Consider the following 20,524-nt stretch of genomic DNA (forward strand, 5'->3'; position numbering starts at 1 on the left):
GCTTCCAGGAAGATCACGCAGGTATATCATATACATACTTACATTGGTCCACATAGGATCAATTAACTATGTAAACATTCCCATATCCAAACATCAGCTTTAAAGTCTTAAGTTTGTCTAAAACAAAAAAATAAAAAAAACTGTCATAAAGGGACATTACTTACTTTCAGAGAGATGTATTCCATCTGCTGTTGTGTCCCATTTCTTCCTCTTCTGATACACCCCCGCCCCTATGATCTTCAGATGTGGTGAGGGATAACAGAACTGGGGGGCTGTAACCGACACTCAGTAAGAGAGCCTGGCTACACCCACCCTTTCCTCCTACCTCCTCCATTCATAAAAGCTGCACTATAGTTTCTATGAATAAATCAGGGTCTCTAAATGGAGGCAGTGATCTTTAATTTATCCACTTATCCTCCATTCATAAACTCTGTATCATTCAAAGAAGCTGTAGAAATGAAAGTAACTTGAAGATTTCTGTGATGGAGATGGAGGGCATCATAAGAGGAAGATTTCAGCAAAAAGGAGGAGGACAGAGCAGCAGAATGATAAGTAATATCCCTTATGCTGATTTTTTTTTTTTTTTTTTTTTAGGTAAACTTAGGCTTTAAACCTTCATCCATTTATTCCACTATAAATCCTGATGAAAATGCAAACGCAGAGCTACTATCATTAATCAATGACAACATCCACCCACTCTTCAAAATAAAAGGCTCTTTTGAAAACCGTAAAATGAAAATATCATTACTGAGGTACAGTTTTGAAGTTGTCCCCTTGATTCCAGCTATACATCCTTGCGAGTAACTTTACCTGTAGTGATGAGCTCAGGTGAGTTTGGATCTTAATCTGAGCCCACTAGAAGCTGTCATGGGCAAATCATCTGCAGCTGTAGGGCACGTCTATGCTGCTTATGATTGGCCCAATATGGGTGACAGCTTTCTGGTGGGTTCACTCAGGTTGGTTTGGACTATGATCAGATTATGCCTAAACTAATCTCTACTTATCAAGTAAAAGTATGCAAGAGCAGAGCTCAAAGGTCAGTGGCTAAAATTGTGTTCTAGGTCAATGATCACCAGTTTTTGTTGAAAACCAGGACAAGTTGAAGTTTAAAGTCACTGCAATGCCTCCCTAATTGTTGCCAGATACTGCCCTGAGCTGCGGTCTTCCAGTGGTTTGAGAATTACTGGCAGACACTGCTACTGAGAAAAGTTGTGCTGCTCACCCATCCACTTCTGCTCTCTCTTCCAATCATATTGCTCCAATTACTACTGTCACACAATACACCACATTCTATCAATGGAGGAGGTACAGATGAGTGACAGGATATCCACCACCCAGTGTAGTGTAGAAGGGGGCAGGTGAACAGTGTAACTTTCATCAGTAGCAATGGCTGTTAACGCTCACAGTGCTGAAAGTTCACTTCTCAGGACAGCATCTGGCACCTCTGGAAGGCATGCTGTCTCTCAGATTCAAACATGACAGAAGCGTGATGCATTATCCACCCTTTGTTATAATACCACGGTTAGTGGTATTATAACAAAGTAGAAGCAACTGGGAACAACAACAACTCAGCCACGAAGTGGTAGGCCACGTAAAATGACAGAGCTGGGTCAGCGCATGCTGAAGCGCACAGAAGTCACCAAGGGGTTTATTTACTAAAGCTGGAGAGTCCAAAATCAGACTCCCTTCTGCATAGAAACCAATCAGCTTCCAGGTTTCATTGCCAAAGCTTCATTGAACAAGCTGAGGTTAGAAGCTGATTTATTTACTAAAGCTCTCCAGCTTTAGTAAATAAACCCCCAACTGTCTGCAGAGTCAATAGCTAAAGACCTCCAAACTTTGTGTGGCCTTCAGATTAGCACAACAGTGTGTAGAGAGCTTCATGGAATGGGTTTCCATGGTCGAGCAGCTGCATCCAAGCCTTACATCACCAAGTGCAATGCAAGGCGTTGGATGCAGTGGTGTAAAGCACGCAACCACTGGACTCTAGAGCAGTGGAGATGTGTTCTCTGAAGTGACCAATCACACTGTCTGGCAATCAGTTGGACATGTCTGGGTTTGGTGGTTGCTAGAAAAACGGTATTTGACTGACTGCATTGTGCCAAGTGTAAAGTTTGGTGGAGGGGAGATTATGGTGTGGGGTTGTTTTTCAGGGGTTGGGCTTGGCCCTTTAGTTCCAGTGAAGGGAACTCTTAAGGTGTCAGCACATCAAGACATTTTGGACAAATTCATGCTCCCAACTTTGTGGGAACAGTTTGGGGATGGCCCCTTCCTGTTATTATTATACAGGATTTATAAAGCGCCAATAGTTCCAACATGTCTGCGCACCAGTGCAAAAAGCAAGGTCCATAAAGACATGGATGAGCGAGTTTGGTGTGTAGGAACTTGACTGGCCTGCATGGAATCCTGACCTCAACCTGATAGAACACCTTTGGGATGAATTAGAGCGGAGACTGCGAGCCAGGCCTTCTCGTCCGACATCAGTGCCTGACCTCACAAATGTGCTTTCAGAAGAATGGTCAAACACTCCCATAGACACTCCTAAACCTTGTGGACAGCCTTCCCAGAAGAATTGAAGCTGTTATAGCTGCAAAGGGTGGGCCAACTCAATATTGAACCCTACAGACTAAGACTGGGATGTCATTAAAGTTCATGTGTGTGTAAAGCAGACATCCTAATACTTTTGGCAATATAGTGTATCTACAATCACATAAGGAGCTAATCCAGCCAGGCTGGGAGGGAAGTGTGCTGTCAGCACAGAAAACTCTGCTGCCCATGGATGTATATACTGATCAGCCATAGCATTATGTCCACCCGCTATAACCTGTTGAGGCATGGACACCACTAGACCCCTGATGCTACGCCTATGTCAGGCACAAAGCTGTCAGTAGCAGATATTTTAAATTCTGTAAGCTAGGAGGTAGGGCCTCCAAGGATCAGACACCTTTTACCAACACATCCCACAGATGCTCAATAGGATTGGGATCTGGAGAATTTGGAGGCCAAGTCAACACCTCAAACTCACTGTGTTCTCGAAAACCATTCTTGAATAAATCTGATAAGGCCACCTTCTTGCATTGCTCTGCGGTCCAGTTCTGATACTGACGTGCCCATTGTAGGTGCTTTTGGCTGTGAACACGAGTCAGCATGGGCACCCTTACCAGTCTGCGACTACGCAGCCCCATATACAACAAACTGCAGTGTACTGTGCATTCTGACACCTTCCTATTAAAATCAGCATGAACGTTTTCAGCAATCTCAGCTACAGTAGCTCTTCTATTGGATCAGACTACACGGGTCAGCCTTCACTCCCCACATGCATCAATGAGCCTTGACTGCCCATGACCCTATCACGGACTTGCTGGTTTATCTTTTCTTGAACCACATTTGGTAGGTCCTGACCATTGCAGACCGGGAATATCCCATAAGAGCTGCAGTTTTGGGGTTGCCCTGACCCAGTCATCTAGCCATTACGCATTGGCTCTTGTCAAAGTCGCTCAAATCCTCTCACTTATTTTTTTCTGCTTTCAACAGATCAACTTCAGGGACAACATGGTCACTTGCCACCAAATATATCTCACCCACTTTCAGATGCCACTGTAAAGAGATAATCCATGTTATTCCCCTTACCTTTCAGTGTATGGATGATCAGTATATGTGTTAGGGCAGCACAGTGGCTAAATGGATAGCACTTCCACCAGGCAGTACTAGGGTTGCTAGTTCAAATCCCAACCCTGGCACCACCAGCCTGGAGTTTGCATGTTCTCCCTGTGACTGCATGGGTTTCCTCCCACACTCCAAAGACATGCTGGTAGGTTATTGGCTCCTGTCTAAATTGGCCCTAGTATGTATATGTATGAATATGAGTTAGGGACTTTAGATTGTATGCTCCTTGAGGGTTAGGGACTGATGTGAATGTACAATATATATGTAAAGCACTGTGTAAATTGACAGTGCTATGTAAGTACCTGAAATAAATAAATATGTGGCAAGAGAGTAGAATTCCATTTAACGTGATCAGGCTTATATGAGATTTAGACCCTGTGTTTACATGAGGGATCAGATTCCTAGATTAGAGATTGGTCTGTGTTCCACCACCAAACCCAACACACATTAGTAAATGCAACATACTAGGTATGCACAGAAAACCACTTAACCTGCCCATGCAATGTACCCTACCTGAGCTCCTCACCCCTCCTTCCCATTACACATCGCCAACACTCGTTCTGTTCACGAAACAGTTAAAGCCTACTGGCGGGAGAAGCTGGACATAAACTCCGCCCTATCCCTACGTGCCCCCGCCCGCAGTTTTTTTTTTTTTACCAGCCCTCCAACCAAATACGAGTTCGGTGTTTACCTTCAAATGGGCTAAAGCTCGGAGAAGTGGAGCGGATCGCCGAGCTACCGGCACACGGAGCACTTCCGGGATGGTAAGACAGGAATAGGCGAGCTCCGCACACACTGATCATGAGTGGCGCCCATAGGCTCCTCTAGTACATACTGGGGCACAAAGTGTGGTGTTGACGGAAGTGTCATGTGTCTTGATGTAGGAAGTAATAAAAACCATTATTGTGTGAGGAATGGAAGGACTTTCCTCATTCTTCAGAACATTTTAGTGATGTCCACATGTTATGAGTAGTGCTAATTCTCTAACAGAGCCAGGAGACGCTGGTTCCAGCAGAGCCGGGAGACGCGCCGCGCTGGTTCCAGCAGATCCGGGAGACGCGCCGCGCTGGTGCCAGCAGAGCCGGGAGACTCGCCGCGCTGGTCCCAGCAGAGCCGGGAGACGCGCCGCGCTGGTCCCAGCAGAGCCGGGAGACGCGCCGCGCTGGTCCCAGCAGAGCCGGGAGACGCGCCGCGCTGGTCCCAGCAGAGCCGGGAGACGCGCCGCGCTGGTCCCAGCAGAGCCGGGAGACGCGCCGCGCTGGTTCCAGCAGATCCGGGAGACGCGCCGCGCTGGTCCCAGCAGAGCCGGGAGACGCGCCGCGCTGGTCCCAGCAGAGCCGGGAGACGCGCCGCGCTGGTCCCAGCAGAGCCGGGAGACGCGCCGTGCTGGTCCCAGCAGAGCCGGGAGACGCGCCGTGCTGGTCCCAGCAGAGCCGGGAGACGCGCCGTGCTGGTTCTAACAGCATGTGCTATACAAGACACTTTTTTTGTAACCACTTGCCTTCCAGAGAATTTACCCCCAGGTCTCTCCCGTCACTGTTGCTCAGCGATCGCCGGGTGCTGGTGGAGAATCTCCAGCCGGAACCTGGTGATCGACATCTGAAGCCGCCAATGTCGCCCCTATCCGAAAATGCACAATCACGTGTGTATATATACGTGATTTTGCGCAGCCCTGCCTCCCTGTAGCAGTGGTTCTGCTATAGGGCGGTAGGTGACGCGGTTAAGGAAATTCACCCTCTCCTGTCCTGTTTATCAATATCAGTGAAAGTAAAAGAAAATCCCAAATTTTGTGTTGTCCCCAGAAAAGTAATAGAAAGGAAATCTTCCAATGGGGACACTAGTTCTGGTGACCTAGGGGTCCCCAAGGAATTCCCTTAATTTGTAGGGATTTCCTCCCACTTCCTTTTGGGCTATGGGAAAGGAAGTGAAGGGAAATCTCCCTGATTTGGACAAAAAAAAAACCCTTAGAAGGGTTATAGCCCTCCCTTACTCTATCCAAAATGGGAAAAAAAGTTTTGCCTATAATGCTACTTAAAGGATAAGTTCACCTTTTGGACAGAAATAATAAATGCACATTTTTTTGCAGGTAAAAAAATGTGCATTTTTTTATTTTTGTCCAAAGGAGCCTGGAAAGCATTGCACCAGAGGTCAGTAGATCACGGATGCCATGCAGGTCTCCTGCAGACCTGTCAGAATATCTGCTTGCCGTATGGATTGTCACGGTCACGGCAGTCACGGCATTCCACAGCACTGTGGTAGTTCATTAAAAATTACAAGCCAACAGCCGCTAAGGCTGTCGGGACTTGCAGTTCATTCATTGATGGAAGTCCGTGAATGAATGACGTGGCCATGTGGGCAGAGCCCCACACGGCTGCTCTATTTTCAAATTTGACAGATAGAGAAGGGGCGGCAGGCACAGCTGCAGCTATTGAAACATGTTACATGTTCCAAAGGTGAACGTATCCTTTAATTTAGAAGGTCCCACTCGTGTGAATTAACAGATGGATAGCTCATTCCAAGCTCTTTTCCCCTTGGGCCTCTTGCAGACAGATGCAATAATTTACTTGTGTTTAAATGTAGGATCTTGCTGGCTGAGAAACCCTACAGTTGCAAGAAAAAGTATGTGAACCCCTTGGGATTACGTGGAGTTTTGCATGAATTGGGCATAAAATGTGCTCTGAACGTCATCTAAGTCACAACAATAGAAGAACACAGTCTGCTGAACATAATACTACACAAACATTAGATGTTGCCATGGTTTAATTGCACATAACATGTAAATAAAGAAAAACACAAGTTATGTTTTGTAAAGACCTTGCTTATGCATGCATATATGCGTGTGCAACAAAAAATATATAATTTTTTTTTTTTTTTCAACACTAATTTTTACATTACTACAAGCACAGCCCAACTCCCCTGCCCTCCCCAAATGGATGTAAATATAGAAAACATAGAACATATATATATTTTTATATATATATATATATATAATTATTATGTAGAGTCTTGTTTTTTGTAATACAGTCCATTTTCCCCTTTATTCTCTAAGTCCCTACAATGTTATCTGAAAGTTTTTTTGTTTTTTTTTCCAGATATTTGTTGGCCTTCTGGATACAGGATGAATGGGGCTATACTTCCAAACACCCCTATAGCTGTGGATTTTTGGCAGATAAGGCGATGCAGCCATGTTCGACTCTTTTTCCTTTCTCATATGCACAGTGACCATACAGTAGGCTTATCTTCAACATGGAATCACCCATTGTACTGTTCACCCATCACAGCCAGAATACTGAAGCATAAGCTACAGGTACAGTATACCATATTCTCAAAGCATAATAAAGAGTAGGCATGCTATGTCTCTTTCGCAAAAACATAAATTTACCTGCCTGTTCACAATCCTATGCAGAATGTACACTGAGCTGCTATAATGAATGAAGACTGGCACCCAGACGAAGAAATCAGGCTTAGATACCAAAATACTACAGTAAATATTGTAAATGCCATTCTGTAGCAAGCACATTTTTGCAGTACTCTAAAGTTATTTAACCACCTCCCATCTGGCCGTTGTATATAAACGGCCGGACGGTGGCACTGCAGGGTCGGGTGGCCGTTTATAAATGGCCTCCCTGCACCCTGCTTGTGCGCGCTCCCTGGGAGTGCGCAGCACCGCAATCTGGTGCCCGCTGTGTCCTCCGGACACAGTGAAACACCGATCGTCGGACGGGACAGCTGTACGAGGTCCTGATCATGTGATCACTGATTGGCCAATCAGTGATCACATGCAAAGTAGTAAACAAGATGTCACTTGTGACATCATTGCTTACTACATGTGAAATCTGTGAATGATCAATTCACAACAGCCTTGTACCATGTGACAAGCTGTGACCAATCACAGCTCACTCAGTAGTTCTCAATGGCTACAAGAATGCAGACAGAGAGAAAGAGAAATGATTGCTTTTACATCCTATATGGGTGTAAAAGCAATCAGTGTAAAAAAAAAAAAAAAATCTTCATCTCCCCCCACAAGTAGTACAGTGTCACCATGGTGACACTGTACTGCTAGGGTGACAGTATGTAAAAAAAATAAATAAGAATATAAAAATTTTAAAAATTTTTTTAAAAATTATAATTTTTGGTTATAAACTAATTTGGCTTATTTTTTTTTACTAAAAAGATAACGGAATACATTTTGGCCAAGATTTATGATGAAATATTATTTATTTGCAAAATGTTATAAGAAAAACACTTTTTTTCAAAATTTTGGGACTTTTTCATTTACATAGCAAAAAAAATAAAAATCCCAGTGGTGAATAAATACCACCAAAATAAAGCTTTATCTGTGTCAAAAAATGGTAAAACATTCATATGGGTACAGTGTTGCATGACCGCGCCATTGTCATTCAAAGTGTCATATCCCTGAAAGCTGAAAATTGCCCTGGACAGGAAGGGGGTAAAAGTGTCCAGGCAGGAAGTGGTTAAAAAAAAAAAAAAAGTTAGGGCTGCAGCCAACAAGATGGAAATGTATTGCAAAATGTTAGTGCTTTTGTTAGTATACTTTTGTTTTATTGTCTTTAATAAGTAAAGTGAAACCAAAACAAATCAGTCATTTTACTATATTGGTAACAAAAGATTGCTGTGAGTAATTTTTACCAGATTAGGAATAAGAAACAATCATCCGATTGGGGAGGATATTTTATCTAATAATCTACTGAACATTTCTCTCCCAGGTTAACAGTAAGTGGATCAATACATTAGAAGTTGGTGTGTGCCATATGCTGCCATTGGATGACTGCGGAATTGAAACAGTGGCTGTCACTTTAATAGATGCCAACCATTGCCCTGGTTCTGTTATGTTCCTGTTTGAAGGCTACTTTGGTGCTATCTTATATACAGGTAAAACTTATGTAACATGATCTCTTCTACAGCTTTCTAGACAGGATAAGCAGGTATATTAAAATTAGGACACACAAACAGAAGTCTCCCTGCTATATTAAATATTATAATTAACAGAGGACTATTCTTGGTTCCTTTCAGGTCAACCTCCCAAAAAGCTGAGTTGCTTTACAATCTCCTCTGCTTCTACATCGAGCTGTTGCCAGTGCTATCAAACATGAAACCGCTAATTAAACTAGATACAGATCTTTATATTTAAGTTATAAAACTAATAGTTGTAATTGCAATGTTACTTACAGCTCTAAAATAATAATTTGGGTGACTCCTTCACAACAGATGACATAATATCACCATATATTTTTTCCTGTGTTGTGATTTTGCTTTTTATACTGTATGAGGCCTTTTTTTTTAATTATTATTTATTTTTATTTTGTACAGTCACCTCCACCTACAACTTTTGAGACAAGCGGCAATATAAATAAATAACACAAATACTGAACCAAATCCAACACTGCATATTTAATACATTGCACATTTTAATCTGTCCTATATTTACCATTGCAAGATTTAATCTCTTCAATACAGGGCACTTTTACCCCTTTCCCTGACCAGGCCATTTTTCAGGTTTCAGTGCTCTCACACTTTGAATGACAATTGCACGGTCATACAACATTGTACCCAAACTAAAATTTTATCATTTTTCTTCACACAACTAGAGCTTTCTTTTGGTGGTATTTAATCACCACTGGGGTTTTTATTTTTTACTAAATTAACAAAAAAAGACCGAAAATGTTAAAAAAAAAACACGTTTTTCTTTGTTTCTGTTATAAAAGTTTACAAATAAATAATTGTTCTTCATAAATTTAGGCCAAGATGTATTCTGCTACATGTCTTTGGAGAAAATAACCCAAATTAGGATGTATTATTTAGTTTGTAGGAAAGTTATAGAGTTCACATACTATGGGATATATCTGAATATTGATCAATCCTGAAGTACTGGCAGCCAATCTAAATTCTTGAGGTCCCAGAATGTCAGAACAGAACAGATATCCTCAAAATGACCACTTTTTGCAAAGTAGACAGTCCGACGTACTTCATAAGAGGCATGGCGAGTTTTTTGAAGTTGTTTTTTTTTGTCATAATTTTTCAGAAAATGAAAAAATTATAAAAATTTGTTTCACTATTTTTTTTTTTTTTTTTACATATGGTAACCAGTGCAGTACAGCGTCATCATATAACTGGCATGGCGGTGATCAGGGACACTGGTGACAGTATGAAAAAAAAATATATATAATTTTTTTTATTTTTAATGTTTTATTACTTTTTTTTATTTTTTTTAAGATTTGTTTTTCATATTTCACTATGATCAAAGTAGTATAATGTTACCATAGTAACATTGTACTACTTTGGGGAAGTGATCAGTATTTATTTATTTTTTTTACACAATTTGCTTATAGCAAAGAATTACTTTGCTATAAACAAGCATTTACCTGAATGACATTGATTCATTCGGGGTTTTTTTTTTTTTGTGCTTAGCTGTGATTTGGCCACGGCTAATCACATGACACAGCTGGGCTGTGATCGGCCCAGCTTGTGCATGTGATTGCTGTGACCATTCACAGCTAGACACACTAGTTACAATGGATGGCATGAATGAAGCCATCCATTGTATATAACTGTCATGTGACCTGCTGTGATTGGTCACAGCAGGTCACATGGTACCGGCAACGGGGCCTGTACTCAGATCTGTCATCGGCCGTGTCCGAGGTACACGGCCGGTGACAGATCGCACCGCTCCATGGCTCTGCAGGTGCACAAACTGCGCATGCCCAAAAGGACGCCATATGGCGTCCACCCGGAAAGGTGAGGGTTTTTGCTGGCCGCCATTCAGCCATAGGCCGGGAGGGAAATGGTTAAAGGAAAAGTTCACCTTTTTAAAAAAAATAAAATAAATAATAATAATAAAAGCACATTTCATTTTATAGGTAAAAACATGTGCATTTACTTTTTTTTTTTTTCTTCTCTCTCTTAGGAGCCTGGAAAGCATTGCACTCACGATCAGCAGATCATGGGTCAGGCTCCTGCAGACTGTCAGTGTAGGTGTCTGCCTGTACCTCTGATACAGGCAGGTAGTTACTTCAGTCCAGGAAGAATCAATGAACTACAACGATGCTCACCAGTGCCCTCATAGTTCATTGAGAACTACAAGCTGTCAGTCGCAAAGACTGACAGTACTTGTACTATATTCATTCACAGAACTCTGTGAATGACGTGGCCATGTAGGTGAAGCCCCACATGGCCTGTGCTCTTTTCAAATTGTGACCATGGATGTGAAGAGAGGATCCCAGCCCGCTGCCATAGGGAGGGGAGGAGGGGGAGAGGCTGCAGGAACTGGGACATGTCATATGTTCCACCCTAAAAATGGGTGGAACATGTAACATGTTCCAGGAGATGAACTTATACTTTAACTGTAGTAATGTAGATTCTCCTATTATTGTCTGGGATTTGTAAAGGCTGTGACAGGTCAGCTGAAATGAGAATTCTGACTGTTTTGGCATGGCTTATCTGCTACCAAATTTTCAGAGAATTAAAATAAGCTCAGGAAGCACTTCATAGAATTTGTAAGGTCAGTGTGTAGAACAAACTCTTGGCTGCTACGTAATGAGTAGGACATGTCCTCGACAGTGAAAGGGTTAAAAAAGAAATTTGTAAAACCTTTACCTGATTGAGCTATAATATATTTGTGAAGTACTACATAATGTCTGTGTCCTCATTCCATTGTTTCCTCAGTCTCATACCACTGCACAATCATCAGCAGTGGTCCCATTCTGAAGGACATATATATTCATGAATGTGAATATATCTTCATATTTCATAATAGTATTCATGGAGAAAAGGGAAAATTAGGACAACACAATTCATGCCTCCACATGCCAATAATTGGTCACAGCACAGGAGTTGATGGGGCTGAGTGACGTTTTTACATTTCTGTGCTGCCTGTCCTAGTTCTGAAAGGAATGATTGATCTTCTACAGCGAAGTCCTGGAAATAAGAATGACCAACAAGTGTGTAATCTAACATTATACTTTAATTAAATAATATTTTAAGAAATGCTATTCACCTGAAGTTTCACCATGTATGATGTTCTTAATCTAGATTTTGTAATATTTTGCACAGGTGATTTCCGCTACAGCCCACTGATGCTAAAATATCCTCCTCTAAAGAACAAGAAAATTGATGTTTTGTACTTGGATAATACAAACTGTGATCCTGAGATAAAGCTGCCTTCTCGAAAGGAAGCCACAAAAGAAATAGAAGATATCATTGAGAACCACCCAGAGCATGACATAGTAATTGGTAAGTAGGTGTATTGTCACATTAAAAATAGGCTAAATTTTGATCTATAATTTTAGATCCTTGTACACATTGGCCACTTCCACTTTTTTGTGGAAATCAAAAATTGAATACCTGATGACTGGTTAGGAGTTTTATATGTATTTCATATCCAAACTTTTATATTTTTAGATGCAGCAGTAATGAGTTAAAACCCTTAGCTAAAATTGAGGGGAAAATCAAACTTTTTGAGTCCTCACCAGAACAGGAGAAGACGAGAAATCCTTCCTTTTGGGACAGTTGTTCCTCTGACACCTATCTGAGGAATTTCTCTCACTTTCCAGTGTGTCAACATGACAGAAAGTGAAGGGAAATCTCCCCAAGAGCACAGCAGGCAAAAAACCCCCAAAAAAAACATGAGGGGCTTTTAACCCCTTGGCACTTTGCCTCTCAGCCCTCTAAGGGGTTTGTGGAGGTGGGGTTTAGAGTCATGTGGCCGCCGTGATTGACTGTTACGGCGGTCACATGATCAGAAAGCTCCCAGGACCATTCCGTGAGGTGCCGGTAAATGTGCCCGGAGCATGCAGGGCGTGTGCTCTCGCTACATTCTTTGTTTACATTGGGTAAGACCCAGCCAGAGGATGCATATTTGAATGCGCTTGACGCCAACAGGTTCACCATCCTTTACTCCAGTGGTCTCAATTACAGCAGCCCTGGGGCCAGATTTTTTTTGTTTTTTATCCTTCCCTTTTAACAATAGTGGGGCATTGCTCCTGCCACTGACACCGACAATGGGTTATAATTCCTCGCTCTGAAACCAACGTTGGGGCACTATTCCTCATGTTGACGCCAACGATGGGGCACTATTCCTCATGTTGACGCCAACGATGGGGCACTATTCCTCATGTTGACGCCAACGATGGGGCACTATTCCTCATGTTGACGCCAACGATGGGGCACTATTCCTCATGTTGACGCCAACGATGGGGCACTATTCCTCATGTTGACGCCAACGATGGGGCACTATTCCTCATGTTGACGCCAACGATGGGGCACTATTCCTCATGTTGACGCCAACGATGGGGCACTATTCCTCATGTTGACGCCAACGATGGGGCACTATTCCTCATGTTGACGCCAACGATGGGGCACTATTCCTCATGTTGACGCCAACGATGGGGCACTATTCCTCATGTTGACGCCAACGATGGAGCACTATTCCTCATGTTGACGCCAACGATGGGGCACTATTCCTCATGTTGACGCCAACGATGGGGCACTATTCCTCATGTTGACGCCAACGATGGGGCACTATTCCTCATGTTGACGCCAACGATGGGGCACTATTCCTCATGTTGACGCCAACGATGGGGCACTATTCCTCATGTTGACGCCAACGATGGGGCACTTTTCCTCATGTTGACGTCAACGATGGGGCACTTTTCCTCATGTTGACGTCAACGATGGGGCACTCTTCCTCATGTTGACGTCAACGATGGGGCACTCTTCCTCATGTTGACGTCAACGATGGGGCACTCTTCCTCATGTTGACACCTACGATGGGGCACTATTCCTCCCACTGATGTTAACATGAAAATTTCACCACATGTTGGTAACAACCCATTCAATCCATACATACAAAGAAACCCAAACAAAAGAGGTTCAGAAATTAAGTTATGTGTAATAAAATGAAATGACACAGAGAAAAAGTATTGAACGCGCTAACTGAAATTTATTTAATACTTAATACAAAATCCTTTGCTGGTAATGACAAATTTAAGATACCTCCTGTATGGAGAAACTAGTCGCATGCATTGCTCAGGTGTGATTTTGGCCATTCTTCCACACAAACAGTCTTCAAATCTTGAAGGTTCCGTGGCCCTCTTCTATAAACTCTGAGCTTTAGTTCTTTCCATAGATTTTCTATTTGATCCAAGTCAGGTGATTGGCTGGGCCATTCTAGTAGCTTTATTTTCTTTCTTTGAAACCAATTGAGAGTTTCCTTGGCTTTGTGTTTTGGGATCATTGTCTTGCTGAAATGTCCACGCTCGTTTCATCTTCATCATCCTGGTAGATGGCAGCAGATTTTTTATCAAGAATGTCTTGGTACATTTTTCCATTCATTCATCCATCCTTCCTTCAATGAAATGAAGTTTTCCAGTACCGTATGCTGGGAAAACAGCCTCACGAGTCACACCATGATGTTCCCACCTCCAAACTTTAATGTTGTATGGTGTGTTTGGGGTGATGTGCAGTGCCATTTGACCTCCATGCATAGTGTGTATTATGGCATCCAAAGAGTTCAATTTTGGTATCATCTGACCAGACTATATTCTCCCAGTATTTCACAGGCTTGTCTAAATGTTGTGCGGCCAACTTTAAACGAGTTTCAACATGCTTTTTCTTCTAGCAGTGGAGTCTTGCTTGGTGAGCATGCATACTGACCATGGTGGTTGAGTGTGTTACTTATTGTTTTCTTTTAAACAATTGTACCTGATAATTCCAGGTCTTTCTGAAGTTCCCCACAAGTGGTCCTTTGCTTTTGGACAACTCTTATAATTCTTATCACTCATCTGTCCTGGTACCTGGTCATGGTTGGTTTATCGTGAAATGATATTCTTTCCACTTCTAGGTTATGGCCTCAACAGTGGTCCTGGGAACATTCAGAGGTTTAGAAATCCTTCTGTAACCAGTGCCATCAGTATGTTTTGCAACAATAAGGTTGCGAAGGTCTTGAGAGAGCTCTTTGCTTTTACCCATCATGAGATGTTTCTTGTGTGACACCTTGGTAATGAGACCCCTTTTTATAAGCCATCAGTTGAGACTGAACCAGCTGATATTAATTTGAACTGACAAGGGACAGAATTGCTTTCTAAATACTGATAGATTTCAGCTGGTGTCTTGGCTTTCCATGCCTTTTTGCATCTCCCTTTCTTCATGTATTCAGTACTTTTTCCCTGTGTCACTCCATTTTATTACACATAACTTAATTTCTGAATTTATTTGTTTTGGTTTCTTTGTATGCATGGATTGTTACCGACGTGGTGAAAAGTTCATGTCAATAGCACCTTTTAGAGATATATTTACTGAGAAAATGTTGACATGTTCAATACTTATTTACCCGCTGTATTATAGTATCTCTTTTATACAGTAAAAACTTAAGATCATTTTGTGTGTAAGTGGGTTGTTTACCTCTCTAGTTGGGTAACACAGACTGCTTACTTAAACATTGTAAATCCAACAGGGGATTTTTGTGACTTTAAAGTCTAAGGCTCCATGCACACTGGACGTGCAAGGTCACGTTAAAAACACAAGGTTTTTTTGCATTAGCATTTAGTTGCATTTTTGCCACATTTTTCCATGTTTTTCTGTGTTTTTTGTGTCTCAACCAAAAAAAAAATTTTTTTTGCTAAAGAAAAAATCCAAAAACACTGGTTTGCCGCATTTTACCACGTTTTTCAGAGTTAGAGCATTTTTACAGCTAAAAAAACTCCTCTATAAAACCCACTAGTTCTGTTTTCCAGTAAAAAGAAAACTCATATTACAGCCTATGTGTGCATGGACACATAGGATAGCATGCTGGGGAGTTTACTGGCTGTAGAAAAAAAAATGGCAGCTATAAAAATGTCCAGTGTGCATGAGGACTATTATTCTGTGAATATATTATCAGCTTTCATCTGATTGTTTGTTTTGATTTTCAGGTGTTTACAGCATTGGAAAAGAGTCTCTCCTTGTTGACTTGGCTAAGATGTTTAAAACTTGGGTGGTTGTTAGCCCGCAGAGAATGGAATTGCTTAACCTATTTGATATTGAAGATGTTTTTACAGCACAGGAGGGAGGAGGAAGAATCCGCATTGTGGAGCAGAGTGAGGTCATTTATGCTAACATGGTTAAATGGAATTCTATTTACCCAACAATAGCTATTCTCCCCACCAGTCGAAAAGTGAAGACCTGGCATAAAGATATCTATGTTGTACCATACTCTGATCATTCTTCATTTGATGAACTCCATGAGTTTGTATCTCGAATAAGGCCTTGTTCCATAGTTCCTGTGGTGAAGACACAACAATGCTGGCTTCACTTTAATAAATATTTAAATTCTGAGACTATGAAAAATGATGTAAGAATTCCAAGTTCTGTAAAAGACTATATGAGAAGTCAAAGCTTATCAAGTAAATTGAGAGCTAAAATGATCAAGGTTTCTGTAAATAGAACGTCACCTCGAGGAGTTGAATTTGAAACTCCTGAAAAACAAAGTAATGCAGAGCATGTTTGTGGAGGAGAAGGTAAAAAGACCACAGTTTCAACAGAGCAAAATAACCGTCAGCAGCTAAGTACTATTGGTGGGTCTTCATTGATTTCAGAACAATGCTCAATTCCAGCACCTTTGAGCGAGTCTACCGTGCTTGTGTCAAACATGAACGCCTCGACAGATACCTCTCCATGGTTCAAGAACACTTTGCAAACTTTTGAAAATGAAACCGAAATGCCTTCTGCCATCTGGTCACCCCAGAACATGAATGGGACAGTTCTGTCTGACACATCTGTATTGTATGCAGAAACAAAAAGTAACGTCATTACTTTTTCTTCTCATGCTCCATGTGTGCCTTTATCCTTTACAAGGGCAGATAGGCTTTCCTTGTTGCCTTGTAGTAGAAGACAACTGTTTGGTTCAAAGCACTTTCATGATCAAGTTGAGCAATATATTAGGAACTGTATTCACTGAAGGAATGCCGCTAAGTCTGTTGGAGATTTTTTATATATATATTTGAGCAAAGGTACAGACTTATTTTCATTATGTTCAATGTTTGGAGTGCTCAGCACAGTAATATTTGGATAGAACATTAGCACTTTGCTTGCACTATAAAAAAGCCCATTTAAAGGCCTCTTTCTGCTACAGTTAGGCTACTTTCACACTGATCCACCGCAAAAACGCACAGGTGTTTTTACCATGATTTTGCTGCGCTTTCTGGGCGTTTTTATAAAGGATACATGACTTAAAAACTGCAGCACAAATGCTTCTCAGAGGTCAGAGGTGTTTTTGAAGCGTTTTTCATTGATTTCAATGGGAAGAGGTTTTTTGTTTTTTTTTTGTTAACTCCCCAAACATGCCCCAAGCAGGAGATTTAACACAGCACTGCAAGCTCAACGCCTCAGTGTGAAAACATACATAGATATACATTCACATACACAGGGAAGCCGTTTCCTTAAACTTTTCAGGCGCTTTTTTTTTTATGCAAAAACGCTTGAAAAACTTCTCCAGTGTGAAAGCAGCCTTACTATGTATGGGCGGGACAAACTAGCAAAGTAGCCAATGCTTCTGTATTATAACAGCTAGTGCCTATTATTGCAAGGCTGCTTTTTTTTTTTTTTTTTTTTGTACATGTACAATGTGTGTTGTAACAGTATGAACCTGGTCTATATTTTCTGTTGCTGTTGATTACGTCTCTCTTGGGAACCTTTTTTTTTTTTTTAATTTTAATTTCTATGACACTAGGGAAAAATGAGGGCATATGGAAGGCATAGGAAGGCGTAGAGCAAAGGAAAAGTGTTTTGGTTTCTGTATTATATCCCCATCAGAGAATGTTCATATTGCCTACTCTAAGGAGGGTGCATATCCAGCTGTTTTGGGTTTTTTTTAGGGGAGGCTAGAATCTTGGCCAACTTTTTTTTTTCCCCCTACATAGCCTCTCTGATTCAACGGTTGTCATTGTGACAGGAAGGGAAGGGAATGGCAGGTAAGACATTATGGAGGTTGTAATTCTTTCCCACTCTATCCAAAAAAAATTTTTAAAGTGCCTCCTTGACTTTAAAATTAAATAATAGATTTGATCTAAGGTCCAGTTTAACAGTATAGGTCTATGAAGAGGGTTCCAATTGGTACAGTAACCAAATCCCAGCACAATTACATAGAATTTTTCATTTGAAAAGCTATTTCTGGCCTTCCTTTTGGTAGTGCCTGATTGCCCTGTGTTTTGCTACTGATTGAGGTCTGCTTCACACTATTGCAATCAGTTGTGAATGCAGCTTCAGCTGTGATTATGCAATGCGAACGGTTTGCGATTGTGAGTAGAACAGGTTTTCTCTGCTGTGCGTTTTTGGACGCAGTTTCACTACTACACACAAATGCACCAAATTGCCTTTACATATGTTTTTGATACATTTATGTCAAGTCTATGGACCACAAAATCGCACTGCATCATAACAATGTAGCAGAGGACCCTTCCCCAAATGCGCATCGCAGTTGTGATGCATCGATGTAAACCGCCACAAAAACCAATGCTACTTCCATTGTCATGCCACTCAAATCGCATCAAGAGTTGCACTAGTGTGAACTAGTCCATAATGGTCTGTGGTGTATCTAATTTCTAAGCATTTCTGCCAGCAGTTTGTGCACTTTCTATTTTCAACAAAATAAAAAGTAACACTCCCATTGTGCAGTTGGAGCAGAGGACAGTTTTTTGTGATAAATTGCCTCATTATGTCTTCAGATTAAACAGTTGGTTTGGATATCATTGCACTCATTATTTTATTGCCTTTTTTTTTTTTCTTTGCACAAACAAAATAAACTTGAATTTGAAATCAGATTTTCTTTTTTGATTTCTTTGTTTTTACACCATGTCTTTTGGTCTCCTTTTTCATAAATTCAGGGAAAAGTGACATTCTTTTGAAAGGTCAATTGAATTCTGCTGCCACTAAGCTTTCCCACTCTTCCCCACCGCTGCGCTGCTCTGCCAGACTGCTGCGCTCTGTGTGACCGCTCTCCAGCATGCTGCCAACTCAGGGCAAGCTTAGTACAGTTAAACACACACCTAAAAATAAAAATGCCATATACTTGTTATGCAGCTTGCAACACAGGTGCATTAGGTGCCATAATTTAATAAATGGCACTGCAGCAAACAAACACCTGTAACGTGTTTATAGCGGCACAATGGTGTGAATGGGCCCTCCGTTCAAAAATGTGTCTGTTATATTTGTGCTCACATGTTGACCATAACCATGATTTCCTGACTGTGATGACCTAAAATGGAAGTCCAGCCTATCCTAACTACGCTTAAAGCGGTAGTAAACTCTAGGGAAAACAAAAACTTTTCCCCTGAAAAGCAATGTTGTAATGTGCTAGTATGAATGGGTATGCCATTCCTTCAGAGTGCATGCGCTGGTGCTCTACACAAGTAAATATCTCCTATACAGTGCACATTTAGGAGATATTTACAGTACCTACAGGTGAGCCTTATTATGACCTTACCTGTAGGTACAAGTACAAAAACAGATTTTACTACCACTTTAAAGTGGTTCTAAAGGCTTGTTTTGTTTGTGTATGTGCGTTTTTCTTCAAAATAATGAACCCATTATACTTACCTTCTCTGTGCAATGGTTTTGCACAGAGCAGCCCCAATTCTACTTTTCTCAGGTCACCTTCTGTTGCTTCTAGCCCCTCCTTCTGCTGAGTGCCCCCAGAGCAAGCTGCTTGCTCTGAGGGCACTTGTGGATGCTTGCTCCTGAGCTGCCTCCGCGTGTCTATGGGAAACATAGCATGGTTCAGTCCCACCCCCACTCCCTCCTCACTGGCTGTGATTGACAACAATGGGAGCCAATGACTCCCACTATGGTGTCTCAGCCAGTGAGAAGAAAGAGAGACCCAGGAGAGCCACTTCTCTTGTGAACATTGCTGGATCAAGTTTGGGCTCAGGTAAGTATTAAGGGGAAGTTACATAGTCTGGCTGAAAAAAGACAAAAGTCCATCCAGTTCAACCATTAAAAAAAAAAAAGTTATAAACCTATACCCACAGTTGATCCAGAGGAAGGCAAAAATACCACCAAAACATGATCCAATTGGCTCCTGCAGGGTAAAAAATTCCTTCCTGATCCCCCGAGAGGCAATCTGATATTCCCTGGATCAACTTTAACTATAAATGTTAGTATCCAGTTATATTCTGTGTATCTAGGAAAGAATACAGGCCTTTTTTAAAGCAATCCACTGAGTTGGCCAGAACCAACTATTGAGGGAGTCTATTCCACATTTTCACAGCTCTCACTGTGAAGAAACCTTTCCGTGTTAAGAGATTAAATTTCTTTTCCTCCAGACGTAGAGAGTGCCCCCTTGTCCTCTGTGATGACTCAGGGTGAATAGCTCTACACCCAGTTCACTATATGAACCACTGATGTATTTATACATGTTGATCATATCCCCCCTTAATCTCCTCTTCTCAAGAGAGAATACATTCAGTTCCTCTAATCTTTCCTCATAGCTGATCTCCTCCACACCTCTTATCAGTTTGGTTGCCCTTCTCTGTACTTTCTCCAGTTTCCCAATGTTCTTTTTGTGAATTGGTGCCCAAAACTGAACTGCATATTCCAGATGAGGTATTACTAATGATTTGTACAGGGGTACTATGATATCTTTCTCTCTCTCTGGAGTCTATACCTCTTTTAATACAAGAAACTTTAGAAACTGCAGCTTGGCATTGCATGCCATTATTAAGCTTGTGGTCTACCAGAACCCCCAGATCCTTCTCCACCATTGATTCCCCCAGTTGTACCCCCCTAGTATGTATGATGCATGCATATTCTTAGCCCCCAAGTGCATAACCTTACATTTATCAACATTAAACCTCATTTGCCACATAGT

At 41.5% G+C, this 20,524-nt stretch overlaps 2 protein-coding genes across 3 annotated transcripts in view; one reads left to right on the forward strand and one right to left on the reverse strand.

Moving 5' to 3' along the window:
- The window catches only part of AP4B1 (adaptor related protein complex 4 subunit beta 1), a 61,301-nt gene extending 56,867 nt beyond the window's left edge, over positions 1-4,434 (reverse strand). The window contains exon 1 of one of the 2 annotated variants that reach the window (XM_089681074.1): positions 4,358-4,434. The gene's annotated coding sequence lies outside the window, so the exon portion shown is untranslated. Of the gene's footprint in view, positions 1-4,179; positions 4,292-4,357 lie in introns of those variants that run through there. The other variant, XM_089681075.1, reaches the window with a different exon arrangement.
- On the forward strand, positions 4,310-18,477 carry DCLRE1B (DNA cross-link repair 1B). The gene is made up of 5 exons (XM_089681076.1): positions 4,310-4,430; positions 6,759-6,973; positions 8,394-8,559; positions 11,737-11,916; positions 15,594-18,477. Exons 2-5 carry the CDS (start codon positions 6,785-6,787, stop codon positions 16,616-16,618), a joined length of 1,560 nt encoding a protein of 519 aa, XP_089537202.1. The 5' UTR covers positions 4,310-4,430; positions 6,759-6,784; the 3' UTR covers positions 16,619-18,477.
- Positions 18,478-20,524: the final 2,047 nt, after the last annotated feature.

This window comes from Staurois parvus, unplaced genomic scaffold, assembly GCF_062004578.1.
Source record: "Staurois parvus isolate SC_StPar_1 unplaced genomic scaffold, SC_StPar_1.0 ptg000258l, whole genome shotgun sequence".
Lineage (NCBI taxonomy): Eukaryota > Metazoa > Chordata > Amphibia > Anura > Ranidae > Staurois > Staurois parvus.

Bases quoted from the DNA above. Each gene is read 5' to 3' on its own strand.
- DCLRE1B (XM_089681076.1), top strand. From the start codon at position 6,785: ATGAATGGGGCTATACTTCCAAACACCCCTATAGCTGTGGATTTTTGG. The intron at 6,974-8,393 runs GTACAGTATACC...TTTCTCTCCCAG, and splicing joins TACTGAAGCATAAGCTACAG to GTTAACAGTAAGTGGATCAA. The intron at 11,917-15,593 runs GTAAGTAGGTGT...TTTGATTTTCAG, and splicing joins AGAGCATGACATAGTAATTG to GTGTTTACAGCATTGGAAAA.